The following is a 26333-nucleotide window of genomic DNA, read 5'->3' as shown; positions in this document are numbered from 1 at the left end:
TTTCTTTCTAATCATTGCAAAAAACGAGTGAGTGATGAAATTTGAGTGTGAGATCCGCTTTAGTTCCTACGAGGTACGTTAAAACGCTTCTCCGTGTAGATTCCGGTCCGTTCAGTATCCTATTCATTCGTTTCACTTGAATAGGGTGATGAGGAGATCTTCTAATCCTCGACCGTTTGGACATGGTGGTGGCGCGTTGCAACCGAGAAGGTCGTGGAAGCTCTGGCTTTTCTTGGGGATTCTCAAACCACGTGAGATTCGTAGTATGCTGCCTTTCAGCAAATGAAGATCACGTTTAGTGCGGATAACTACGCTACTCACCTGGTAGTACAGTACGAGATCCACGTAGCTTGAAAGAAATTCAGTTTAGCACCGTGGTTGTCCAAAACGCGCACTAGTTTGTTTGTTATAGTTGTTATTTATTCCTGTGCTCCAACAAAAACACTAAGTAAATATGTTGTCATCATTGCTATTTAAAATAATATTTATTTAATTTTTCCTAAAAAAAACAATGTGAATGAAATGGTACAGAATTTCTGATGAAAATATAATAGAAATGCTGTAGAATATAAGCTCTGGACTTGAAATATGACTCATTCGAATACCATAATTTCTCTTTCGTTCAAGGCTTAGTTACTTCTTTACTTTTTTCTCTCGATTCCTGTTTTTAATAGCTGTGCTAACTCTGCTGATGCTTCTTTTGATAATGGAATTCGTTGTTTTCCACCAGTTTGTATTTTGATTTGTTCCTTTTGTGGAGTGATTCTAGTTGACTTTTGTTTCAATTTTGTGTCAACAGGAAGAGAACCCGGTTGTGGCTTTCCCGCCACATTTTCAGCACTTTTATCCACGTCCGTCGTTGGTTCATCAGGCGGTGGCGCAGTTTTCAAATCTTCTTCATTTTCTGCACTCTGTATAGCTTTCAACAATTCTTTTGGTACAGCTGAAAGAACGCAAAGCAAATGCGTACAAACTGAGTTCTAGTGGTGTAAGTCGTGTAATTATCATATATGCAAAATATATAACAGACGATTACAAAACAAATTCAGTAGCCTACTTATGGATTCCTGTTCAAGGCTTTCTTGGAAACGAATACGATGGTAGGATGGATGTTCAGGAGTAGGGGAAAACAAGAATGACCACTATAATACTTGTACTTTATGCTGTTATTAATGGCAGCGTATCGCGAAATTGACGATGTTGAGACCTCTGAACGAGTGGATCGTAGCAGATATGCAGTTCATGAGTATGCGTGTGTGTGATCACCCCTACTTCTCCTCAGTAATCCTGAAGGACATGTGGGGCAGTTTTGTCCAACCCGCTTTCCCAACGATCCAACTTATTACGCAAGAAAACGCGGAAAAATCTGACTCTCTCGTTCAGTATCCACCATCAACCATTATATTGGTGGTCATGTGGTGCGGCGTCATAACGTTAAAATCACGGTAATGGCGCGTAATTGCATGTGTTGTGGCATGCAAGGGTCTTTTAGCGTTTTGGATCCACTCCAAGAATCCAAGAATCAAATCGAAGGAAGAAATGCCTCTGCATTAGGCGGGAACAGTCACCTCTATTTAAAGGCATCACCCCATGAATCTGAGGTGGTGCAGGTTTCAGGGGGAGTATTCGTATACGGGATGGGAGATTACGGAGAGGAGGTGATTCCGTCAATTTCTTCCTAATTGCCGTAAAAAACGGCCCAGAAGATGCGGCAACGCACAAGGCTGGCGCGCTCCAGTCGAACTCCTTGTAGAAAGTAGTGCGCCAGAACGCTCGAAGCCGCATCTTCTGGGCCGTTTTTTACGGCAATTAGGAAGAAATGGACGGAATCACCCCCTCTCCATAGTCTCCCATTCCGTATACGAATACTGGACCTGAAATCCGTACCACCTCAGATTCGTGGAGTGATGCCTTTAAGGTTGATATTTGACTGCGCTAGTCACCTCACCACAGGTATCTTGCAGTGGTTGGATAGTCAGCGGATGCTAAGATGTACGATTATTCACTTCCACTTGCGCCTATAATACTCAACACTAAACTTAGAATTTTCTTTGTTGGACGTTTGATCGGATAAGGATAAGTCACGTTCGACTCCATCTTTCAGGCTCTGAAGAAGACGAACTCGCTGAAACGGTAGCCAATAATAAAGGATTGTAACATCCTCGCGTACGGCTCAAGTTGAGAAAGCAAATACCAGCTATTATAGTTCAAATAAGCAGCAGAAGCTACCCCCCCTCCCCTTCTAATCATGGACACCATGAGAGTTGCCTTTGTCTTAATACCTGCAGTAACTAGCATATGTTGGGCAGACGGGATCATCCAAGGCTGTCTACAAGGGGAATTGAGTGTACCGACGCTCGAATTCTTGAACAACACGCCTACTCCTATATATTCATGGAGAGACTCGAACACTGTCAATTCCGTAAGACACTACTTTTAACAAAATACATGAATGTCCATCAACCAAAATAAAAGGGAATTTGCATCATCTCACCTCTCCTTTCTTCCAAGCGCGTTTAAGGTTAATCAAAAAGGATAAGACTATAATAGATGCTATGAAATAAACGAGGAATCTGTAGACGAAATATACAATCCAAGTCTAGAAATTCGTAGAATTTTATCTGTTGTGTTATTGTCAAAAATGTGCGTACATATTCTATGAGCAAATAAAAATTCTCTGAAAATAATTGCACACTGCAATTCATGCCATAGGAGCTAGTGAAAATAATGTTATTGCAATCATGCAGTTTCCTCTCCATACTATAACCATGAAATGTTTTTTTACAGTAAATAATTATTGAAAATTTACCACTTTCCGATACTCTTCCACATAGTTGATATTTACTACGGCCATAAACTGAAATGAAGTTTGGTATTCCTCATCTCTAGGGGTTGCTTGTTGAAACTACTCACAATGATTAAATATGGCAGTCTATTGTATAGACTGATGAACACAGAATCTGACGGTCTGATGAGAAAAGAACGGGAATCACTTTCAGGAAATACCTCAGATATATCGACCGTATACTCAAATTCTCCTAGAATGAACATCAATGTCGAATATATGCCGTCTGTAGAGCTCAACTAGTAAGCTTAGACAAAAATCTCAGACATCTGAATGCTATATAGACAGTTGCTTATATTCGGGTCAAAACGAAATGAAGCACGAGTGTAGTTACACAAGCGGTCGCGCTGGAGCAACGCGGTTTTTAACCGCTCGCAACAACCTGTGGGTGGTCTGCTTGGCATTTTGCCAAAGTGACGTAAGGTGACACACGCATCCGGATGGATATTTGGCCAATGTTTTGTTCGTTTTCAATTTTTTGCTTTTCTTTCTGGTTCCCTCGTCTTTTAACTTTCTTTTTTTCGTAATTTTCTTATGTTAAATGAACGATACCAATGATGTTTTGTTGCACCTGGATTCTGAAGCGACGGGCACCAGCAAAACTTGCGGCAAAGAAGAAAAAAAAAACGGATTAATAGCAGAAATGATGTAGAAAAAGGACTGTCATGTTCATGTACACTTCGTTGTTTATTTTTCGTAGTGAAATAGTAGTACCTACTTCTTCCACCTATTTTTGTCTACTATTTGCTTCTTTTCCGGCTCATGTTAACTCAAAATGATGTGAAAGCGATCATGAATCCTTAAGTGAATTGTAGCCGAACGACGTTTCACAAAGGAATTGAGAAGGTCGAACACTCTACGACGTCTTCAGAACAAGCGAACCATCCACAATGAATAACTATACGTTGTTAAAGGTAGCATAAGCATACCATGGAACAGACATAGTGATGAAATCCGCAGCGAAAGCTAGAGATAAAGGATAAAAGGATAAAGCGCCTGGCGTTAATCAATCCGCTTGGGATGAAACGAATTGAGGTGGACGCCACCACATCCACCTCAATTCGTTCCAGAATCGTTTGAGGCTTACGAACGTGTAACTGGCCTATACAATGACTTGCAAGGGATAGCCGATGTGTTCAAGTCAGTATTTTTATCCTTACCAATTTATCGATACGGAGGAATGAAAGGTTTGATGAGCACTAGGGCAGATTCGAACCTCCGATCGATCGTGCAAGCAACGGAACGTCTAACCGACTGCGCTACACCCACCCCAAAAGCTAGAGATGTGGTTGTAGATTACGGGATCTAGGGTGATTCCGCTTATCCCTCCCTAATCGTCGTAAAAAAAAACGGCGTGCGCAAGGGTGGCGCATTGCAACTCATTTTGTAGGAGAGGACGCCGTATTCCACGCCGTTTTCTTTCGACGATTAAGGAAGATTATTAGTACTACACTTGGTTCGGCAGTCTGCTACCCCATGCCCAGCTTTTCCTTTGGATTTCCTCACCACGTCAGATTCGTGGTATTCCGGGTTTAAGACGATCACTGCATCTCTACATCATCATCAGAACGATGAAATTACACAGCGACGTCCCGTCGCATTAGTGTTATCATATCGCTACCAAAATGATGAGGAAGATTGCGACCTCGTCAAGAAACGGTGACGCCAATACCTCGGTACCAGAGATATGGAGAACTTTTTTTACGGAACTACTGATGTAATCTATTCAGTAATCCCACTGAAAGTTAAAGGGGCAGGTGTAGCACAATTGATAAAAGGTCCGCTGTAAGCACACAGTGAATGCCTCAAAATCCCCCTAGTACCAACCAAGCCTTTCCACTCCTCCGGGGTCAGTAAATTGGTACCAGACTTGTACCATAAAAACACTGACGTGATACATCGGTTGGTCCCCGCAAGTCATTGTATAAGCCAACATGCGTTCCAAAACCTCAACGATTACGAATTGCACTGAAGCGCGTTGGCGCATTCCAAGTATAGATTGATACACCAGCGACGTTATTCTTTTATCCTTTATTGAGAGTGAAAAGAATTTGCGAATGTACCCTCTTCATTCTCAAATAAATGTGCATCATGAAAGAAACTATAACACGCACTGCTACTGTTAGAGAACTTCTAGATGTGCGATTAAAACTAAAATTATTAGCAGCATTTATGTCCTGATGTTCCTGTGAGCACATACCATCTGCCATTATGGACGTTTCTTTGTATACTCCTTTCTTCTGAATTGTAAACCTATCACAAATACAATACGACGGTATTCTACCCTGAGACCCCCTACCAGATCCATTTTTCTTTTTTTAACAGATTCATTTTTTTTCTTTTTTCTTTTTTTCTCGTCCGTGCTATCAATGAGCAATTTCATTTTCCAAAGAAATGAACTCCGAGAGCAATCTCTCTCACTGAAGACATGGATAAAATATCTGCGGACATTTTTAGCTCTAAGTTAGAGATGTTATTATAGGGTTAGAGAGGTATAGGCCAACACTCGTTTCAAAACCTCAACGATTACGAATTGCAGTAAAACGCGTCATTGCGACCCAGGTGAATTGATACGTCAGAGACTTTATCCTTTTCATTTCTAACTCACCGTAAAAAACCACGAAGATGAGTATCATAGCTGTTGGTAAAACGAAATCATACGCTTTAACTGTGTCAGGAAAAAGTCCATGAAGTATGGGCCAAAGTTCCTGAAAATGCGATCTTAACAAGGATCTTACTTTGTGTTAGGATTGTTCCTATATTCCTCTCTCAGTTTCAAGGTTTCTTCCAGCGATCGCGAACTTTATAGCCCAGGCAACAAAACTTATCGATGTGTTAGGTCGATTCTCCGTTCACCGTGATTCCCGTTCGAGGTCTCGAAGAGAACCACACCTAGTTGCATTAGACGTTGTCCATTGGCTGCAGCCGCTTTCGATACAAGGTTGACAACATGTCGAATTTCCGTACTGGTTTTTGCGAACATGACAACATCGTCGGCGAACTCGCGGTTGGAGAACATCTTTTCATCTTGCCGCTATACTGGTTTAATAAAGCAAAGGCTTGGGTTCTTGTCCTCCCACGCGCTTTCAAACTCCTGAGCTCTTGACGTTCACTCGTTATCGCAGTCTTGTTACAGTTGACGACGCAATTTCCTTCTCATACGGTTTTCCTGCTTGAAAAAATTTCTTCTCCTGGGTGACATATAAAGAATTGTACGTGGGTCTTGTCTCTGCAGATGCAAAGCCGAACTTTTTCCGCGGTATTTGAACGAGGAGCGTTTCCTTTGAAGCGTCCTGGATGGACTTTGTGAAGGAATCCCCATCGCAAAGTTTCTTCGTACTCCATTATTTATAGACACGCGTTGGCGGAATTTCGTTCTGCATGCTTCATCTCTGCCATGTCGATTTTCGGTTGAGGAGAAACTTCCCGGTTTCTCTTGTGGAATGGTATCTTGAAGCTAACAATTGGACGATGCTCAAAGTCGAATCCGACGTCCCAAACAGCTCTGGATTTTCGGATATGCGACTGAGGAATGTTCCTTGTCAGAACGTAGTCGAGCTGAGGTCTGAAAGTCCTCATCTTTTGTTTGCGCTGCTTTTCAGAGGTCAAGAGGGTTGACCCCTCCCACCTGATGGCGTCGATGATTCCTATTAAACGTGGAAGCGATGATGAGACCGGTCTGTTCATTAAAGTCGACCAGAGGGTCAACGTGATTCGATGCTGGATAATACCATTTTCCTAGTACATCGGATTGTTGCTCAAGTCCCATCTTCGCATTTGCGTCGATCCCAACAATAACTACCCGCTACCTGAGTATTTTAAACATAAGCGGATTGAGTTCATCATAGAAGGCGCCCTTATTGTTGTCCTCAACGGTTTCCATAGGTGCATTGTTAATTACGATCCAGATTTCACGTTCTATATGCACACGCCACGGGCATCTAGGCGACGTTGAGTCAAATTCCTCCATAAGGTTCTTCCTCACAGCTATAGTGCAACCACCTACTTTCTTCTCTTCAGCACCATCACGTATATGGTGTAATTTTCGATGCTGATGACGACCCGATCTCTGATGCGTGTTTTCTGCAGCGCACTAAACGAAGATAGCGTAGGCGACCTGGACGCTCGTTGGAGTTCACTCGACAGTGTTCGGTAGTTCAGCTTAGCAAAACGAATGGTTGTTGCCAGAGATTCCATGCTCCCTCCAGGCAGTTCACCTTCAGGTTACCTTCAGGGGTTTGGCGATGGCCTGGACGACAGCAACTTTTTGTAGTGTATGGGAATCTTGCGGCATATAATTGTGCACGTTCTGTAACTCGTACGTATCACACGTACTGTGTTTAGTGCAAGATTGCTTTTAGTGAAAGCAAGGCCACCACGTGCAGGTTGCAACCAGACTACATATATGTATACGCGACCGTATACATATATGTAGTAAATTTTGCCTCATAGGATTTTTTTTTTTGACATTCGTCATTATTTCAAGTTGATTTATATCAGTACATAAGTATCACACTTTCCGAAATATCAAATAGATGACTATCATAGATCAACGAATGGTAATCTGCTTTTGTGAACTTGAGATTGAAAATCTCCCCTGTAATTGGTATGATCGATTAACCACAGTTAATTTCAGTCTTCTCAATTTCATTTTTTTCCATAAAAAACGTACCAAAACACTCACCAACGAACTTCTTATAGATGTAACTAGGAAAGTAATTATGCATGTTGTGATCAATGCGCAAATCATTTTAGACCATTGATGCTGACTGTCGTGATAGCGGTCACGAATAAAGGTTGAAACCACCATAACTAGTGCTTAAAACTCGTATTAAAAATAGCTCCATGGTACAACTAATTTTGTACCCAAAATTATGTCATTCAAAACGCCCCAACTACATTCGTCTTCATTAGTTGAAATAAAAATCTTTTTCGTCATATTCGCCCTATAGATCGACCGTCGCATCGACCGGCGGTTGCAGAGAGGCAGAGGAGCAGGGCCAATCTTCGTTAGAGACATAACTTCAAGGTCGGCATCATAGGTTTGGCAGCAACAGTAGCAACTATCAAGACAGAAATTACAATTATTGTGCATTATGCATTTTAAAATGTTCCAGAAGTCTGACAGGATAAAAGGCTGGCGTGGCCGCAGCAGTGATACAAAGTTTCACTGTTCGGTCGATGCTTCGAAACCGCTCTAGTCTAAACAAGACTCAGACTGTCGGTCTATAAATTAGAAAAGCGTATGAAAATACAAATTGTGCTAAAGTTCCACTCTCAGATAATGACTTACTCGCATTTTTAATTACTACTGTTCATCGAGCTTATCTTCCAAAACATCCAGCGGTTCGTATGATTCAGGAAGGAAAGCCTGATGCATACTTGTAATGCTCTTATTTGATATCTCTCTTAACGGCACGATTTTGACGTGGTGCGGAACCCACAGCGAAAGCGCAGATTTTCTGTAGTACATTGCGGAGCCCAGGGTGGTTCCGCTCGTCTTTCCCTAATCGTTGTAAAAAAAAAAAACGGCGTGAAAGATACCGTTTTTTTTTAAACGACGATTTCATTTGCAACGTGTTTACTTTCGCGCACGCACCACATTGAAGTGCGGACGGTCGAATATCAACGATGTCTTTCCATCAGCATATTGAAGTGGAGCTAATGAATAGACTGCTGAGAGGACCGGGGCTTGTACATAGCGATGCGTCAAAATCAAAATGACACGCTGCCTCCAAAGCCCCCAGACCATCTGACAGAACATGTTAGAACAAACAGTAAGGCTGCAAGCAAGTCATTTTCTGAGAGAGGAACCTTCGCAAAGACTGTATTTTATAATTTTCTCGCAGATTTTTAGCAGACTTGAACAATTCTAAATTGAAGAGGACGTGTTTCAGATTATCCCAAAAGAACTGATCAATAATTGCTTTCTCTAACTGGGGTAGACACGAGGTTGTCACTATCCTTTATTTGTGGCTGACGTTTCGGCAATATTTTTTTCTTCAGAGGCTGAAAGGGTGAAGTCGAACGTGCTTTATCCGATCAAACGCCCTATCAAACAAAGCCCTAAGTTTACTGTTGAGCCTCATAGCTTCAAGTGCAAGCAAACGCCGTACGTTAAGATTAGATGACTATCCCGCCAGTGCTAGATACCTGCTGTGAGGGAACTAGCGCAGTCAGATATCAGCCTGAAATAGGGCGCGAGTTCCCGGCAGATGCATTCCTCCTTCTCATCTTTGGGCCCTTGAGGTGGATTGCAAAAGCCTCCCGAGCCATTGAGATTTCGAAATAAAGATCACGATTTTGGTGCGCCGCAATATTAGGTGCGCGCGTCAAAATCTTGGTATTTTTTTTTCAAAATTTGTCTTATGACGCCGCACCCTATGACCACCTCATGCAATGTAATTACATGATTTCCTTTACCGTCAGGTGTTCTTTAATTAGAATGCATAGTGGTCTAGCTGTTTCTTCTGTGTATTAGTCACCACACTGTATACAGGAAATCATATAAACAGCTCATGAACTCACGCAACCACCATCGTTGTTATCCGGACATATTCTGCACTCCGCTATGGTGGAAATACGATCATATAGGCGATTGTAACTGAGCCTTTGCTTGGGATTACTAGTGGAGAGCTCCGCGATATTCACGATAGCAACAGATTTTTCAAGATTATCTTTCCTCAGACACCGCCGAATGGCAGCGACTAACCTCATCAGAAATAAACGGTACACAAAAGATTGCTTTCTCCATAGCATATTTGTTGCGGGTTAGTGCTCTTTTACTCATGCGCCGCACAGGTCTGTAGCCGTTACTGACCGCACTTTTCCTAGCAAGCTCGATAGATTCTTCCCTCTCTTCCAGTGTAAACGGGGGTGGCTGTGCAAAACATATTTCGTACTACCGACCTTTTAATTTGTATGGGATGAGCAGAAAGAAAATGAACTAGGATAATCTCATTACTGGGTTTGCGGTACCATTTTCTCCTGTGCGTTCTTTTAAAATATGCACTTGGAGTTGAGGAAGGGTAACCATTCTCCTTCACGCCTAACTCGAGTGTAACTTATATACTCCTACAGCTCATTTAGTACCTTGAAACAACTTTCCATCTCTGCTTGAAAGAAACAGACAAGGAAGCAGCCGTCGATATATCGGGAATAAAGCAGAGGTCTTGTTTCCCAAATCGGCGCCTCAATTTTAGCCATGAAAGCAATAACGAGCATTGGCGTCAATCGTTGACCCGTGGCAAGACCCCTGATTTGTGCAAAATAGTTGCCCGACCATCTAAAAACAGTGCATTTGAGACATTCCCTGAAAACAGCCATCAACAGCTTTATGGAAAAGCCATACAGGTTGATTGAGCTCTCCTGTTCAGTTAAAAGCTAAAAACAAACTGCTTGCATACCGGAGTCGTTCGAGAAGTTCGTGTACAGTCGCACAGCCACCTCCGTTTGCATTGGAAGAGAGGAAAGACGAGGATCTATCGAGATTACTAGGAAAATTGCGGTCAATAGCTGCTACAGACTTATGCGGCTCATGAGTAGAAGAGCACTAGCACCGAAAGAAATCTGGTATGGAGAAAGTATACTTTTGTGTACCGTTTATTTCCGATGAGGTTGCTATTCGGCGGTGTCTGAGGAATGATAATCTTGAAGAATCTGTTGCTGTCGTGGAGCTCCCTCGTAACAATCACTCATTTGCAATCGCCTACCGTATTTCCACTACACCGGAGTGCAGAATATGTCCGGATAACAACGATGGTGATTGAGTGAGTTCATACGTTGTTGGTATGCTTTCCTATGTGCAGTGCGCTGACGAATACATAGGAGAAACAGTTACACCTCTATATATTCGAATTAAGAAACACTTGCAAAGCGGACGGCAACGGCAAAACGAAATCATGTGACTTCACTGCATTAAGTGGTCATAGGATGCGGAGTCTAACGGAAGAGATTTTGAAGTTAAGATTACGACTTTGCCATGCGAACCTAATATTGTAGTGCGCAAGGCTTTGGAGACTTTTTGGATCCACTCCAAAGTCCCAAGAACGTATCGCAGCGGAATGCCTCTGCATTACACGGGAACTCGCGCCCTATTTCAGGCTGATATCTGACTGCGCTAGTTCCCTCACAGCAGGTATCTAGCACTGGCAGCATACTCATCTGATCCTGAGGTACGGCATCTTCTTGCACTTGTAGTTATGACGCCCAACAGTAAACTTAGGACTTTCTCTGTTGGGCGGATAAAGTTTGATCGGATAAATCACGTTCTTTCAGGCTATTTCCGAAAAGTTAGCCACGAATAAAGGATAGTAGCAACCTCGTGTCCGGCTCAATTAAAGGAATCAACTACTGAAACACTAACATGCCGAAGTTCATCGAAAGTCGTACATGGGGACTGATCAATGTTAAGCACTTAATCATCTGCGGAGAGGTCTAATTGTCTTGTTTTTGCCCCTATGTTACGGTGTGACTTTTTATCCTGGTCCTATACAGCATGTAAACTTTTCCAACTACACATGCACTTCCATTTTCAAAAGAAGTTCAAACTATGTGATCTCTATTTTTCGTCTATTCCTATCACTAGCTTCGCACACCCGAAATGGCGCTTCGGATTTGCGAATATCAACTGTCACAGGTGCAAGTACCTTTCGCATGGACGTTCACGAAAACACTCAAGAGATATTGTTATTTGCGTTTTTTTTTTGGTATTGATGTTGTTAACTGAGTTGATTAACTGCTTGCCTCCTCAAATCATGATAAGTCTGCACACAAGTTCATAAACTTTAAGTGATTTTGAAGTCGAACACGTAGGCACATTCCCATAGAGATCGACCAACGCATGCATTTAAACTTATTCTTCTTATTGATGTTGTTAAACGTATGTATAGCACAGTTATTTGAAATTAAAATCATAATGACTGAAAACCAACCAAAAAAACGTAGAAGTTTGGCAATTACAGCAGCGACGGAGTAAGCTAATGCCAGTGTTAATTTGTCCATTTTGTAATAAATTGTTTCTGTCAAATATCCTAGAGCAAACACTTCTGCTGCAAAAAAAATGTATCTTTGTGATCTGTTCCGTTCATTTCTTGATTTCTTTTCAAAGCTTTGTTTTATTGGGTTTGAGATCGATAACATCAACAGTAAGAAAAGGTCGCGAAAATCTGTCATTAGACATTGCCTTGCAACAAGTGATCGGGGTTAGATTCAGTGGGTTCAAAAAAAAAAAACTTTGCATGCAATAGGAAAGTTCCAAGAACTTGAAGAGTTCAGGAGCTTTCAACACTTTTCATTTTTTGCAAAGCATCATTATCAGATTCAGTGTGACAAGTTTTTGCTTCATTTTTAGTTTTCTTTTCATAGTTTTAGTTTCTTCTCTCTTTTTATTATTCTTCTTCAGTGACTCTAACTAACTAGAATGGAGCCTTTTTATACTTAACGCTTAGTGTTTAAAATTTAGTATTATATTAGTATTTAGTCATTTGGTCAAACGCCAATAGCAACTATTTTACAATGTTGTTCCTGAATTGGGAAGGGGATCAAGTTTTAGGCAAAATTCTATTGAGCTCTTTTTTTATTTCTTGGCTCGTAGCTATGAGTGTTTTCAAGCAAAAAAATTCTGCTGAACAATTATTCCAAGGGATGGCTTTCTTCCTGTGCTTTGATATGCGAATCGGCAAGTCGCCTGAGGATCGCAACTGTCCAGCATGTGATGCGGCCACTCAAAAAGAGTTCCGCACAAGGCTGGCGCGCCCCAGTCGAACTCCTTGTAGAAAATAGTGCGCCAGAACGCCTGAAGCCGTATCTTCCGGGCCGTTTTCTACGGCAGTTAGGAAGAAATGGACGGAATCACCCCTTCTCCATAATCTCCCATTCCGTAAACGAATACTCCACCTGAAATTCGTACCACCTCAGATTCGTGGGGTGATGCCTTTAATCGGTTTTCTTATATTTTCTTGTCATGGCTTAGCTCCCACATCTAGCGTAGAAAGGATCGTTTATGGTTTATAATTTTACCACCGCTTATCTAGTAGTCACGATAGACTATAAATTCCCATATTTTTTTCCAAGTAGATATGATGACGTTTATTTGTTAAAGCGACATCGTATCCTATCTCTTGTAGCAGTAAGTGGCTCGTTTGAAAGCCTTTTTCCGGATCCACACGCAGGCGGCAGCATTTGCCCGTACAAATACATCCACACTTGCTGTAGAAAAATATGCCCACCTACGCAAAAAATACGATAAAAAAATATAAAAAGTAAAAATAATATTCTGCCGCAACAGAAACAGGAAGTCCGTTCTCTTAATCAATTCGTATTCCAGAGTAGCGATAAATTAGCTTTTGGTATGTTAAGTACATGCTAAAGGTTATTCTCCTACCCGTCGTCATCAGGGGACGCTCCACATGCCATTACCACTTATTTGATGGGACTCATTTGATGAAAGAGATCTCTGGAATTTTCTAGCAAATAGCAAATTTTGAGGATTTTTTGTTTGCGTCTATCTCGGCCACTTCATTAGATCTGAACTTAATTGTTGTTCTAAATTTTGAAATAATTCACTGTGCACTTTGAAGAATCTCTTAGAAAAACAAAGAGGAACAGTGTTGGTCAGAAATGTTCCCTCAATAGAGAAATTTTGCGTGTAAAAATCAGAGCAGAAGAAGGAAAAACAGCTTACCGATTCTCTCTGGTATAATATTTTCGCCTGCATATTGCTTATCTCTTATAACTGCAACAATACTAAGTGTTGCAACGAAGCTTAAGAAACTGATAACGATATTACTTATCACCATAATAAAAGAAAGCTGAATAGATAAAGTCTTGGAAGAGTATTTTCTGAATGATTCCTGCAGTGAAAAGTGGGCTTATTTTATTGTGTTGAGGAATAAAAGGTGAACGTTTTTTTCCTCAAAGTGAAAAATGACCCTAAAATTAAAAGCTGTTGGGGAGTTGGAGAGGATTTTTCTCTCTCCACAATGGTTCTTCAGTTTTGTTGATTCTCGTCTTTTCAAATCATTATACTGGAGTGGTCAAGTTAACAAAACGCAGCATTTACGACATTTCCAGTTTTCCAGCAATTAATCGAGGTGATAAAGCCACGGAAACTGTTTGTAAAGTTTATGATATTCATGGAGGGTTCGAATAAAGCATAAAAGATTTCAATAAAGAACGAAAAAGATTTCAGAGCATATGTCAAAATACAAAAATAAAACAGGAAAAAACTATAAGATGCTGTAGAAAAAAATTACAAAATGTTGGAGGGAAGTTGTTTAAAAGAATTGGAAAAAACAACAATGAAGAGTGTACTGTTGTTTATCAATTTGCAAGATTTTTTTTCTGTTTTAAGAAAATAGAACTGTTAGAAGCAACTAATTTTCCGTCACTCCGCTGCAATTGGATCGACTAGAATGTGATCCCACTTTCGAGGTCAAAATTTTTTGTCCCAATTTTGAAAGACAAATCAGAGAGCGCTTTTTTCGATCGTTCCATACGCACAACTAATCTCAGTCGTCGTATCGTCTCCATTAAAGGGAAGAAACGAGAATGTCGAAAATACTCCATTTTATCTGCTTTGCACTTCAACTTGATGTTACGAAAAATAAGAAATAATGAACTTAAGATATCAGAACAATAAAGTGTTGTGGAGTGAGAAATTGTCTTTCGTGTGATACATAAAATTCTGAAAACATTTTTGATTTCTATACGCATTTTTCACTTTGTAAAATTCGCCTAGCACATATCCCTCAACCTAATACTACTTTGCACATATTATGAATTGTGTTTACCCGAAATGTATTGCCAGTTTTGCTTCTGAACGAAGCTGCTGACATCACACCAAAGAAAACCACGCCACCGCTGCCGAAAACCATTCGTACTGCTTCCGAGTAGGTCTGAAGCAGTTATGATAGTGAAAACGAAAACATGGATGAAACAGTTGAATTTAACATTCAAAACAATCACCTGAAATGTCAGAAGCGACTCTGGAGTATTAATCCTCCATAAAGTTTCGGCGAAAAGGCCATAATCGGTAATCAAAAAGAATGCGAAAATGCAGGAAAGAAAAAGAATTACGAATATCCCGTCTGTAACTGATTATCCGTGAAGTCCTTTGTCATTCATGGTTAGAATTAAAATGAATTCAATGGAGAAAAAAGAAAAATAAAAGTATACGGTGGAACCAAGTTAGCTAGTTAATTATACTTCAACGATTACAAGATAGCTATTAATAGATTTTCACAAGCGAACTCAAAGAATTCGTTCTGCTAATGTTAAGTATAAGTAATACTCTGAATCAGAAACTTCCACGTTGACAAACTTTAGTTCAACAAATTCCTTAAAGGCATCACTCCATGACTCTGAGGTGGTTCGGATTTCAGGTGGAGTATTCGTATGCAAGATTGTAGATTATGGACAGGGGTGATTTCGACCATTTCTTCCCAATTGCCGTAAAAAACGACCCGACAGATGCGGCTCCGAGCGTTCCGGCGCGCTACTTTCTACAACAATTTCGACTGGAGCGCGCCAGTCTTGTGCACGCGCCGCATCTTTTGGGTCGTTTTTTTACGGCAATTAGGAAGAAATGCACGGAATCACCCCCTCTTCATAATCTACGATCCCGTATACGAATACTCCACCCGAAATCCGTATCACCTCAGATTCGTTAAGTGATCCCTTTAACCCATTGACGACAGCCCCCTTTTCTGCTTGTCTGGGAAATGCGCGTTTTAAGCAAACAGCAACTGAAAGGTGGAAACTTGAAACTTATACAATGAAGTAATAGACGAAATAAGACTTAATGACTCCAAAATGAATATTATCGAATCGATTACGGAAAATGAACTAGTCTGGACACTAATAAGGAGTTAATAGAAACTAGCTGGGGAAAAGCAGTGGTTCGAAAAAGATGTGTTAGCCTTATAACGAATATCTCGAGATCACGGACGTGTTATGCTTCCAGCAATACAAAGCGTATCAATGTAAGGTCAAACAGAAGTGAATGCCAGTTTTGCATCGAATGCTTCCAAAACACGTACAAAAAGTCTGATTTGCGATACAATGCTAGGATTTGTTAAATGTTTTCAAAAAATAAAAATAAAATGAAAAATAAAAATAAAATGAAAAAATAAAGTATATAAAATATGTAAAAAATAATAATAAAATAATAATAAATAAAATATTTTACCTGATCCATGTTCGCATAATATAGTTCGAACATACTAAAGCCGTTAAAGGCGGCATTTAACGAAACTGACGTAATACGGGAACGTGAGGGAGCTCGTAAAGTTCGAATCGTAGATTACGGAATCCACTGTGGCTCCGCTCAACTTCTCCTAATCGTCGTTAGAAAAAAAATTGCATAGGAACGGCGTTTGTTCCTACGAGGTACATTAGAACACGTTCTTTGTACACGTTGCAGTCCCTTCAGCAGTCTGTTGATTAGTTTGACGTGAACAAGCTGGTGAGTTTGCATCATTGATGTTCGACCGCTCGTTCCAGGGAAAGATTTTCCCCACAAGGGAAATGAGATGCGTTATAACTTACCTCGTAGGAACGAACGCCGTCTTCCGCGCCATTTTATTTTTCTACGACGAATAGGAAAAGATGAGCGGATCCACGCTCGCTTCCGCCAACACTAGCTCTGTTCGTTTTTCATGGGGTTTCCGTCCGTGCCACGTCAGCTTCGTTATATGCTACCTTTAAGTACAAAAATTGTTTTTAAATTAAGCAATCATGAGAAATAACCGTAGGAACTGTGAGGCACCGTTGAGCCGCACTGTTGTTCCAAAAGCTTAAAGAATTTCGTCTGCAAACAAACTATCACTAGTCCTCTCCCAATGTTACTTCATCAATTGCAAACGGTTATGGAAGCATGAGCTAACGAAATTAATTTTTTTAATGATTTGAAGCACTCACACAACGATGCAATAAGTATGCGTATATATGCCATTTTTAGAAGGACAATAATTGCAAATATGCAATACATCGATATGTATGTGAAAAGACGCTAAAAGAAAAGCGTTCAGAAAAAGTAGTATTCGATTTCAGATACCTACCATGTCCGATAGGCGCCTCAACTGCTGTGGACTCGAAGGTATCCGTGAGCTATTATAACACGAAAAACCTGGCTTTCTCTCAAGACATCGGCCACCCTTCTTCCTCTCACTTTTTCTCTCCCTCCCGCCCTTTTTTCCTCCCTTCCTCTTTCCCTTTCTCTCTTTCCCTTTCTTTCTTTCTTTCCCTTTTCCTCTCCTGAAGAGAAGACTCTTGACGAAATGAGATAGTGACTAAAAATAAAAAGACCATTCCTATGGAACGGTCATTTCAATGAGTTGATCATAAACCTTTTTTCGAGGATCAAGTGGAGGGCAAGTCTGGTGCCAGCAGCCGCGGTAATCCCAACTCTACTAGTGTAAATCATCATTGCTGCGGTTAAAAAGCTCGCAGTTGGATCTGAGTCGCATGCAGAGTGACTCGCCATTGGCGTTAATCGCTGTTGCGACTATTTCCTGGTTTTCTACTAAAGTTTCGGTCTTTTTAGTGGCTAGCGAGTTTACTTTGAATAAATTAGAGTGTTCTGAGAAGACTAGATCGAATATGAACTAGTATAGTCGGATCAAAACGGCATGGAGCACGGCGTATTAAAGCACGTGCGGCAATTGGAGCTGAGGTGGGACCATCGCAAATTGCAGCGATGAGTGGTGTCAGCAAGGGTCCCAATACGCTATTAATCGCTACGCTCCACCGCACCGCCTCGAGAGAAGCTGCGTACGGAATTGGATGTTTTGTGTTTCATGTCGTTTTGACCCTACTATATTAACCTGCAGGAGAGTTTCCTCTACAGTTCGTTTCTTTCTTAACCCTTCAACTTCTCATCACTAGCCACGCTACTCGACCAGTTTGTTGAAGGCAGCACAAAGTGGAATTTTTGAGCTTGAGATCTCTCCACCAGTAGATGACACGAAAAAGCTTAGTTTGATTCCATCTCCCAACGATGCAAGTGATTACATGATAGGATGCGGACAATCCTGTCATCGTCCAACGCTCTCAAACTAACTAATATATGGTATGGTCAAGACGAAATCAAGCTTGGTGCAGTTGCGTGAACGACTGCGCTCAGAGCGGCGCGGTGAACGTAGCGGTTGGGATTAAGGTGGGGACAATCGCAAACTGCAACGATCAATGGTTTTAGCAAATATTCCACCACGATCCTAACCGCTACGCTCCACCGCACTGCTTCGAGCCTAGTCGTTTACGAAGCTGCACCGTGCTTCATGTCGTTTCGTTCCGACTATAGCTCAAGCAGCGTCGTTTGTCGTCAATTTCATTAACTGTTCTCTTTAAGCTAATTGCTTAAGTCACTCATGTTGGGCGTTTCCGAAGGGTGCGATCTTCGTTCTTAGATTTTCCAATATGTTCACTAAGTTAAACGCGTGAATGAATAAGAAAAACACCGTTTGACCTTATTCACTGTGAATAATTGATAATTTAAAGCATTTTAAGCTTACCTGTTTGTGAAAACTTTGGAAACCGGGAAACGAAATTGTACTGAAATTACACTTATTTATAAGATATGTTTCTAGTTGACGCTTAGTTCTGTCGGGTCAATAAATCGACTTGATCTGTGGTGCAATTACACCAAAATCAAGGTCCATTTATTGACCTCTTGTTGATCCAATCGCTCCAGTTGCACTTGCGATGGGGTTCTAGCCGAAATCCGACTGCAAAGCTGGTCGAGGACCCCATAGAGCGATATCGAGCGCAGCTGCTTACTCGATTACATGATAACGCTAAGTTGTTTTGACTCTAATTGTACATATTTTAATATCAACTTACAAGCGGTAGTATCCTGCCAGTGAACCAGGAAGTTCTTCTCTTTGCATACGTTTTGGCGTACACGAACCTTCTCGATGATAGTAGCTTTGCTCTTCAAGAAGTGCTTCAGTTCTGGTGATGTTGGCAGATGTTTTGCGTCCCTCATTTCTGCACTGCTCTTCGTCATAAAGGGATATACAAGTTTCAAAAACTAAAATCGCTTACTAGAGGTGCTACGATACTATTCTATGGAATCTAATGTTTCATTAAAATGACGTTTTTCTCATATGTATTTGGTTATTGCTAAAAATTATCTGCCAAAAATCCTCATACATTTTCGCATGCTGAATACAACTCTGATTTATGCATTAGTCATTGCATCAGAAATTGTGCTAACCTTTGTATCGATCAGATGTGCAGCTTATAATGTTCTTCGCATCTCCAAGCATGTTTCCAATGTGAGCAAATAAGTCGTATGATGCTTGGACACTATACTGTGAACTCATGAATGTCAAGATTAAAACAACTATCCCAAAACCTGGAAATGAAAAAAGAACCACTGCTCTGGCATTTTTGTTTTATGCTGGTTAATTTCAATTGCTTTGATAGACTCATCAATCCAGAAAAAATATCACTTGACGTCCTCGAATATAAATCAAAACTTCATGGAACTGTTGAAATTTATCTCGTGTTGCCTTTTCAAATATTTTCGGTTGTTGCCTGTGGTGTTCGTCAAAATTTCTTCCAACTGAGATGAAAACGCGAAAAAGCATTCCGATGAGCTATTAAAGTGTGCCGTTAGGACGAAAAATAAACGAATTAGAGAGTTCTCATGAAGCCTCATAGCAATTCAGCCGAAATATTTCAAATAAGGGAAATCTGTGGGGTGCACCGTTACAGTCTGATGCACCGTCACATATAGTCGGGTCAAAACGGCATGAAACACGGACATTTGTGCGAGCGGCTGCGCTCAAAGCGGAGCGGTGGGGCGTAACGGTTGGGATCATATAAGGATCCACGCTACCGCCACACACCTCTGCAGTTCGACATGGTCCCACACTCCCAACCGCTGTCCCCACCGCACCGCTTCCGAGCGCGGCCGCTTGCGCAACGGTCCGTGCATCGTCGTTTTGACCCAACTATATACATGTACAGTCGGTCCAAAACGGTTGCATAAGCGGCTGCGCTCGAAGCGCTGCGGTGGAGTCAGCGGTTAGAATCGAGGTGGCACTATTGCGAACTGCAACCAAGGGTGATGCTACAAAGGTTCGATCCTAACCGCTACACACCGCACCGCCGCTTCGAGCCCATTAAGCTTACGCGACTGCACCATGCTTCATGTCGTTTTGACCTGACTATAAGTTTCGAAAATTGCCTGTTAACCATGCACAGCTCCCAAAGGAGTATCAGTATAAGCCCTTCAACTACATGGTACTTATCACCCTCTGTTAACCATAGCACGAAACACGTTACAACCTCCAAGAAGGTAGCTAGCGTCGACAGTTGCACCGCGTGACTCCTGACAGCGTCACCAGTCAATCGTCAATCGCCACAGCACGCTGATCGCTCCTCTAGTGCAACGTCTCGCTGACGCCTGCCCCACCATCTTCCCCACTCATTTCGCCGCGTCTGCCGCTCCTACGGTCCATTTTCCTCGGCGTGCCCGCGGTTCTTAAGATGCGCTTTTTGAAATAAAAAGCGAAAAAAAGGAAACTGCTTGCTGATAAAAATTGTTCGGAACCATCGATTAAGAAGACATGGTTGTTTAAGAAGTTCATATAAGTGAAGTAATGCTTAGAGATGTGAATGGATGAAATAATGATGATGATGTAGTGAATAGTGTTTAGTGTATAATATGTATAATGTATAGTGATGATGTGTTTCTTTTTGCATAATTTTTTCTTTCTATAAAGATAAGTAAAGCAGGCAACCTACGCCTGGAAAGACGCGACTAATGTCCCGCATTCATAGTACCTGAAGGTCATAAGGCAGGTACAAACAAGGCAGGTCTCTGTTCGCTAGTAACACACGCAACCTGTCGTATTGATTTTACGCAGAGATTAGATAGAAATGAAGTGAAAACAAGGTGAAACGCAGAAAGTAGTTTGACTTACCTGAATTAACCGGCTGCCTGATGTCATCGCCTGAGGTGCTCACCTCCTTGAACATAGCTCTGCCCAACTTTCTCGATCTTCTCCGAAAGCTCACACAGAATCAATCCATTCGTCGCTATTCGACATCTGGCGAAACTTTACGTCTCCCCTGAACTGCCCATCTACGACGAGTGTGCTCAGCTCATCTTTCACCAACCCAGTCCAGAACTTGCGTTTCCGGCCAGGTGACCTCTTCCAGCTTGAATCTGACAAACTCTTCAAAACTCGTTGAACAAGGCGATCTCCTTGATATATGACCAAAGAAGCTAAGACAACTTTTTGTGCCCAATTTCGATAGCGGTGCAAGATGCTGATATCTTCCACGTGTCATCCGCCGGTACACCATATCGACTTCCATGTAAAGCTCTTCACTGTGCCATACGCAGCCTTGTTTTCGTGCAGTCATACCTGTCCATCACCGTAAATGGTGCTGCCCAAGTCTCCGATCCGAATGGGTCGACCACAGGCATTTCGTAAAGGAGTCGAGATTAGTCAAGGGGCACTCTGATTATGCTTGGCAGGACACTGATCGACTGTTCTTCGCACGATGTCATCGATAGCGAAGTCGAGCAGGAAGCGTACTCCCACTCCCCCTTGTCTTACTCCAGTTACCACCTCAAACGGTCGCGTACATCCGCCTGGTATTCGCGCTGCAAAAGTTGTCCGTTGAATCATGTGATAAAGTAGACGAACGAACTTTCCTGGTACTCCATCAGCGCGAAGCGCGTTGAGAAGACGGTCTCGATGAGGGTAGTCGAAAGCGGCTTCAAAGTCCACAAAGGCTAGTTGCATTGGCTTTGAATACCGCTGCCAGATTTCGGTCATTCTCCTGACGATGAACACCTGGTCAATCGTAGATCGGCCATGACGAAAGCCACCTTGCACGTCTCGCGTTGTTTTTTTTTTGCGATATTTAATAAGCCATCCCAGGATAATCCGCTCCGAAAATCTCTTACATGAAACGCAACAAGGAGATTCCTCGATAGTTTCTAGGGTCCGTTACGGACAACATGTGGAGGGGAATTATGACAGCGTGTCTTTACGAGTCAGGTATCCTTTCGTCTATCCATATTGAACGGATGATCATTGTCATCTCACGAATCCCAGGCGGAGGAAGATTTCTTCAGTATTTCTCCGCTAATTCCATCGTCTTCACCAGATTTTCCATTTCTCATCTTTTGAAGACAGACCAGAACCTCTGTGGTTCTTTGTTAACCGTTTCTGTTCCTTGTTATGACGGTCTTTGAACGTCCTCGAGTTCAGAACCTGACGGCGTTTGCCGGTTTAGCAGGGTCTTAAAGTGAACGCTCCAAATTGGTAGGGTTGCTTCACCGACAGCCGCCTCATTTGCAGTGTTGAGACTGGAGAACATCTTTTCATCTTGCCGCTATAGTGGTTTAATAAAACATAGGTTTTCCGCGGGTTCTTGTCCTCCCACGGTTTTTCAAACTCCTTCGCTCTTGACGTCTACTCGTTATTGCAGTCTTGTTGCAATTGACTACGCAACTTCCTTCTCAGACGCTTTTTTTTTGATTGAAATCACCACTGCTGCGGGCGGCACACACAAAATTGTATGTGGATCTTGTCTCCGCAGATGCAAAAGCAAACTTCTTCCGCTTCACTGGAACCTGAAGCTGACAACTGGACGGTGCACAAAATCGAATCCAACGTCCCAAACAGCTCTGGATTTCCGAATATGCGACTGAGGAATGTTCTTTGTCAGACGTAGTCGAGCTGAAGTTTAAGACTCCTCATCTTCCGCGCCTGCGCTGCTCTTCAGGCGTTAAAGGGGTTGACCCTTGCCACGTGAGCTGATGGTATCGATGATTCCTCTTAAAGGTAAAGGCCTCAGCTCGATGATAAGCCCCGTCTGTTCACACAAATCGACCAGACGGTCACCGTTGTCCGACGTGTGCTCCGCTGGATATTACCATTTTCCTAGCGCATCGGATTGCTGTTCAAGTCCCATCTTCGCATTTGCGTCGACTCCGACAATCACCACCTGCTGGCTGGGTATTTTGGACATCAACGCATTGACTTCATTGTAGAAAGCGTCATTACTGTTATTTTCAGCGGTTTCCGCAAGTGCGCTGTCACTTACGGTCCAGAGTTTTCGTCCTCTGCGATCCCGCATTCGTGCAAAGGCGCATCTAGACGACGTTGAGCCAAATTCCTCCACCACTTTGCTGTAACCGAAGAGTTTAAAGAATGTATGTAAGGTATTAATGACATGAAGTCGCTGTCCATACAGTTGTTACAGTTGGAAGTTTAATATTGAACTCGTTGAAGGACATTGTGACGAATGTATACTTTTGCGGTGCGAGTTTATGGAGTGGAGTTTGTCGAAAGATGACATATCTTTTAATTGGATAGATACTTATTCCCCTTAATTTCCGATAATATGCGCTCAGCTTACCATATTCGTATGTCAGAACTCAACTCGCTTTTCATTTCTCTCGCTTCCAAATTCGCAGTTTATGTCGCCCCCTCGCGACGCGAACATCATATGCGTCATTCATTTGAAGGTAATAGGGAGACGGATCTAGGTGATCTAAGTCGGCCGTGGATGCTATCTAGCCGGTGGAGCGGCAGCCGTAATTACGCGGAGACGCACGGCGCTGAGGACAGGTCAGCTGCGGTCAGCCGACTTTCGCCGGTGCCCGTCCCGGGTGCGGGACTTTCATTCACTTTCAATTTTCTTCTGTTTGCATCATTTGGCGAGCAATAGCTTGGGCTGATGTTTCAGAGCTTAGATCTCTCCTTACTCAACAAATCAATACTCCCAACAGATATACGGTCAGTATAGCAATGACAATCCAGCTGACATATCCTTAAGATTCCCCTTCGGAAACACCGTGCTACTGCTAAACATTTTTCTCCGTTCAATAGAAGATCAATGGCAAGAAGTCAACCGAACGAGAACAAATTCTGGCTTATCGCTTTATTGCTATTAATACACTAAACAGTAAGATAAGAACTCAGATAGGAAAACCAGAATCTGAATTAGTTAAGGAACAAACAAAAGTATCAAAGTTCCGAAACATCTGCCTATCAACTATCAATAGTTGAACACTGTTCCCCTCAATCCTTATGAATTTGAGAAGTGGTAATTAATCACTAGTCCGTGTTTAAACTTCTTCGCTAATAATTCATGAGACGGGCGAGCATAAGATGAACGCAGCGCAATGCTCTGGTGATGCTATTAAACGGGGCGCAGCGCAATTAACGATCGCTGTTGTCAGTCATTACCCTAGGCGTAAGTTGTCGCGAGATATGCAGTACCTAACGACACGCACCCAGAAATTGTAACGAACACTACATACAACGCCCAAAACTATTCTAAAATGTAAAAGATAGCTTCCTCGGTTTTTTCTTCGAAACCAACCTTGATAAGCGGTGCCATAGCTTCGGAACACTTTCACTACATTTGATTGATGATGCTGCCCAACAAAAAGCTCTAGATGGAGTAGTGGGAAGAGAAAAATGAAAACCGCAACCAAGTATATAACTAAGAAATAAGCTGAAAGTTGAGCTAAGATAACACAGCTGAGATAACAAAGTTATATCGTTAGGGATATTCATATTACCACCGCCGTTAGCAATTGCTTTGAATGGGAACTCCCATAATAGACCCGTGCTAAGAATGAGACCACAGAACACAAATGTATCCAGCACTTCGCTTGTGTTATCTGACTCAATTTCTGAAATGTAGATGGATGTAATTAGAAATTACGGCACTTTTGTAATCATATCAACAACAGCGGCAACTCGGTGACAAAGAGTATAGCAGGATCAAAACGACATCAAGCACGCACGCAATCGCGTATGCGGCTTCTCTCAAGGTGCTTACATGGAGCGTAGCCGCTAGGAGCGCGGTGAAACCCTTGCTGGCACCATCCATCGCTACACTTTGCGACGGTCCCAAGTGCTGCCTCCACCGCGCCATTTCCAGCGCGTAAGCAAATGCACCGCAACTACACTCGTGATTTATGTCGTTTTGACCCGACTATAGACGACAAAGTGTGCTTGCACACCTTTTGATGCGCACGAAATCGTTTCACTTTCTTTTCACTTTTTTTTTCTTTTTCAGAAATCACTTTCTTCCGCAAAGTAAATTAAATTTGGTCATAATAAATGTGACGTAGCAAAAAAAAACAATTGTGAAGATGCCTCTGCTACACAAGCGAGAAGAATGAAGCGTCGCAGCACCGACGGTCGACTCGTTGGATGTAGACACGCTGCAGCGAAGCGCACGCGATCTTCGATCGAACTTTACGTTCGGATGAATAACGATTTCTCGTAGTTGGTTCGCAGTAATACTACTACAGCCCGCATCGGCATTAAGTTAACTTCGAATGAAACGTCAACTTGATGATTACTGATTGAGCTGTTGATTAAGGTGATTTCCATCTTAGGTGATCTTGGATAGGAAGCAGTCCATGTCTCAGGTTTTGCTGGAGAATCAAAAGAAGCGAAAAAAAACGTGAAGGATTTGCTTTCCAGCTTCATTAAACGTTATATCCATTCCAATTGGAGGAGAAATAAACAGTTCTTGTTGTCTTTCTACGAATATTTTCACCCATATTTTGACATTATTATTAGTTCTTACTTTTACAAGTTGTGTGCAGGTAATTAGTTCATGAAGAAAAAGAACATTCGGATTATAAATTCAATTGCAGTAGTATGCACCGCGATAAAATATTTCACAAACACAGGATCAGTGAGCAGCAGGAAGTATTACGAATTATTATCTTAGAAAAGCTGGCTGAAAAGCCACCGTTTACTCTTGTGATTCTGCGGTACTTTAAACGATGACTACCGAATTAGCGAATAGTATCTCATCCATATGACCTGCCAAGATCTTCTCCATTCCTCTTGGGACTAGATATTTGTTCATGTTTGTCTGTAAAGACCTAATGTTACCTTGGTTTTCGCGTAATGGCGAAGCCTGCGGAGGCTCTTCCATTGCTAATGGTGTTGGGCGCAATAGCGACAACGTGCCAGATGTAGCTTTGGAGAATGCTAAAATGAGACGTACTATACTGTGATATGTTTTGCCATATTATTTATATAGTAATTATCAACGACCCCGATGATAGATAAGGGGCGTGGTATAAAGGACCGTCCGTTTTCGTGCCATAATCACTTGTGCCGTCCAAGAGTGCGGCAGACAACGCTCTGCCCGCTCTTTCATTCAATCACATTGCTTGCAACTGTTCCATCTACCTATAACAAGCCAATACTCCCGCATCAAAGAGTAACATCTTTGAGGCCAGGAGAACAGACTAGCTCATTAATAAAGAGCACACAGGTCGACTTCCAAATTTCAGTCGAGTCGGTACCGAATCAAAACAGAACAATTTCGTTAAAACCTCCTCAGCCTTCGCTACCGAAATTTCACGGAGATGCTGAAGAGTTCGCCGAATACTGGGCGATTTTCGAGACACTAGTACACTAGTTCACAAAAGCAAGGAGCTAGATGTTATGAAGAAAATCTTGCTACTCAAAGAAAGCTT

General features: G+C 42.0%; 3 protein-coding genes across 6 annotated transcripts; all 3 read right to left on the bottom strand.

Moving 5' to 3' along the window:
• Nucleotides 1-641: 641 nt before the first annotated feature.
• Nucleotides 642-26068, bottom strand: RB195_008794 (uncharacterized protein; the record flags this gene model as incomplete). 4 transcript variants are annotated; one of them, XM_064195469.1, is made up of 19 exons in its annotated part: nucleotides 642-943; nucleotides 1058-1142; nucleotides 2495-2599; nucleotides 2810-2857; nucleotides 2914-3038; nucleotides 5454-5553; nucleotides 7530-7663; nucleotides 11779-11895; nucleotides 13530-13656; nucleotides 14638-14742; nucleotides 14813-14934; nucleotides 16766-16856; nucleotides 18358-18397; nucleotides 18686-18875; nucleotides 19062-19202; nucleotides 24203-24337; nucleotides 24405-24518; nucleotides 25741-25839; nucleotides 25906-25957. In XM_064195469.1, the coding sequence occupies 19 exons, from the start codon at nucleotides 25955-25957 to the stop codon at nucleotides 642-644; spliced, it is 2232 nt and encodes a 743-aa protein (XP_064046613.1). The 4 variants fall into 4 exon arrangements, with proteins under 4 accessions (XP_064046613.1, XP_064046614.1, XP_064046617.1 ...); XM_064195470.1 differs by having other exon boundaries at nucleotides 11779-11877; XM_064195468.1 differs by lacking the exons at nucleotides 24203-24337; nucleotides 24405-24518; nucleotides 25741-25839; nucleotides 25906-25957 and adding an exon at nucleotides 20779-20833.
• RB195_008796 (uncharacterized protein) lies at nucleotides 20960-21223 on the bottom strand (the record flags this gene model as incomplete). The annotated part of the gene is made up of 1 exon (XM_064195472.1): nucleotides 20960-21223. The coding sequence occupies one exon, from the start codon at nucleotides 21221-21223 to the stop codon at nucleotides 20960-20962; it is 264 nt and encodes an 87-aa protein (XP_064046616.1).
• RB195_008795 (uncharacterized protein) lies at nucleotides 21310-21642 on the bottom strand (the record flags this gene model as incomplete). The annotated part of the gene is made up of 1 exon (XM_064195471.1): nucleotides 21310-21642. One exon carries the CDS (start codon nucleotides 21640-21642, stop codon nucleotides 21310-21312), a length of 333 nt encoding a protein of 110 aa, XP_064046615.1.
• Nucleotides 26069-26333: the final 265 nt, after the last annotated feature.

This window comes from Necator americanus, chromosome III (assembly GCF_031761385.1).
Source record: "Necator americanus strain Aroian chromosome III, whole genome shotgun sequence".
In the NCBI taxonomy this organism is placed as follows: Eukaryota; Metazoa; Nematoda; class Chromadorea; order Rhabditida; family Ancylostomatidae; genus Necator; species Necator americanus.
The sequence above is the reverse complement of the archived record's forward strand: the minus strand, read 5'-3'. Positions and strand labels throughout refer to the sequence as shown.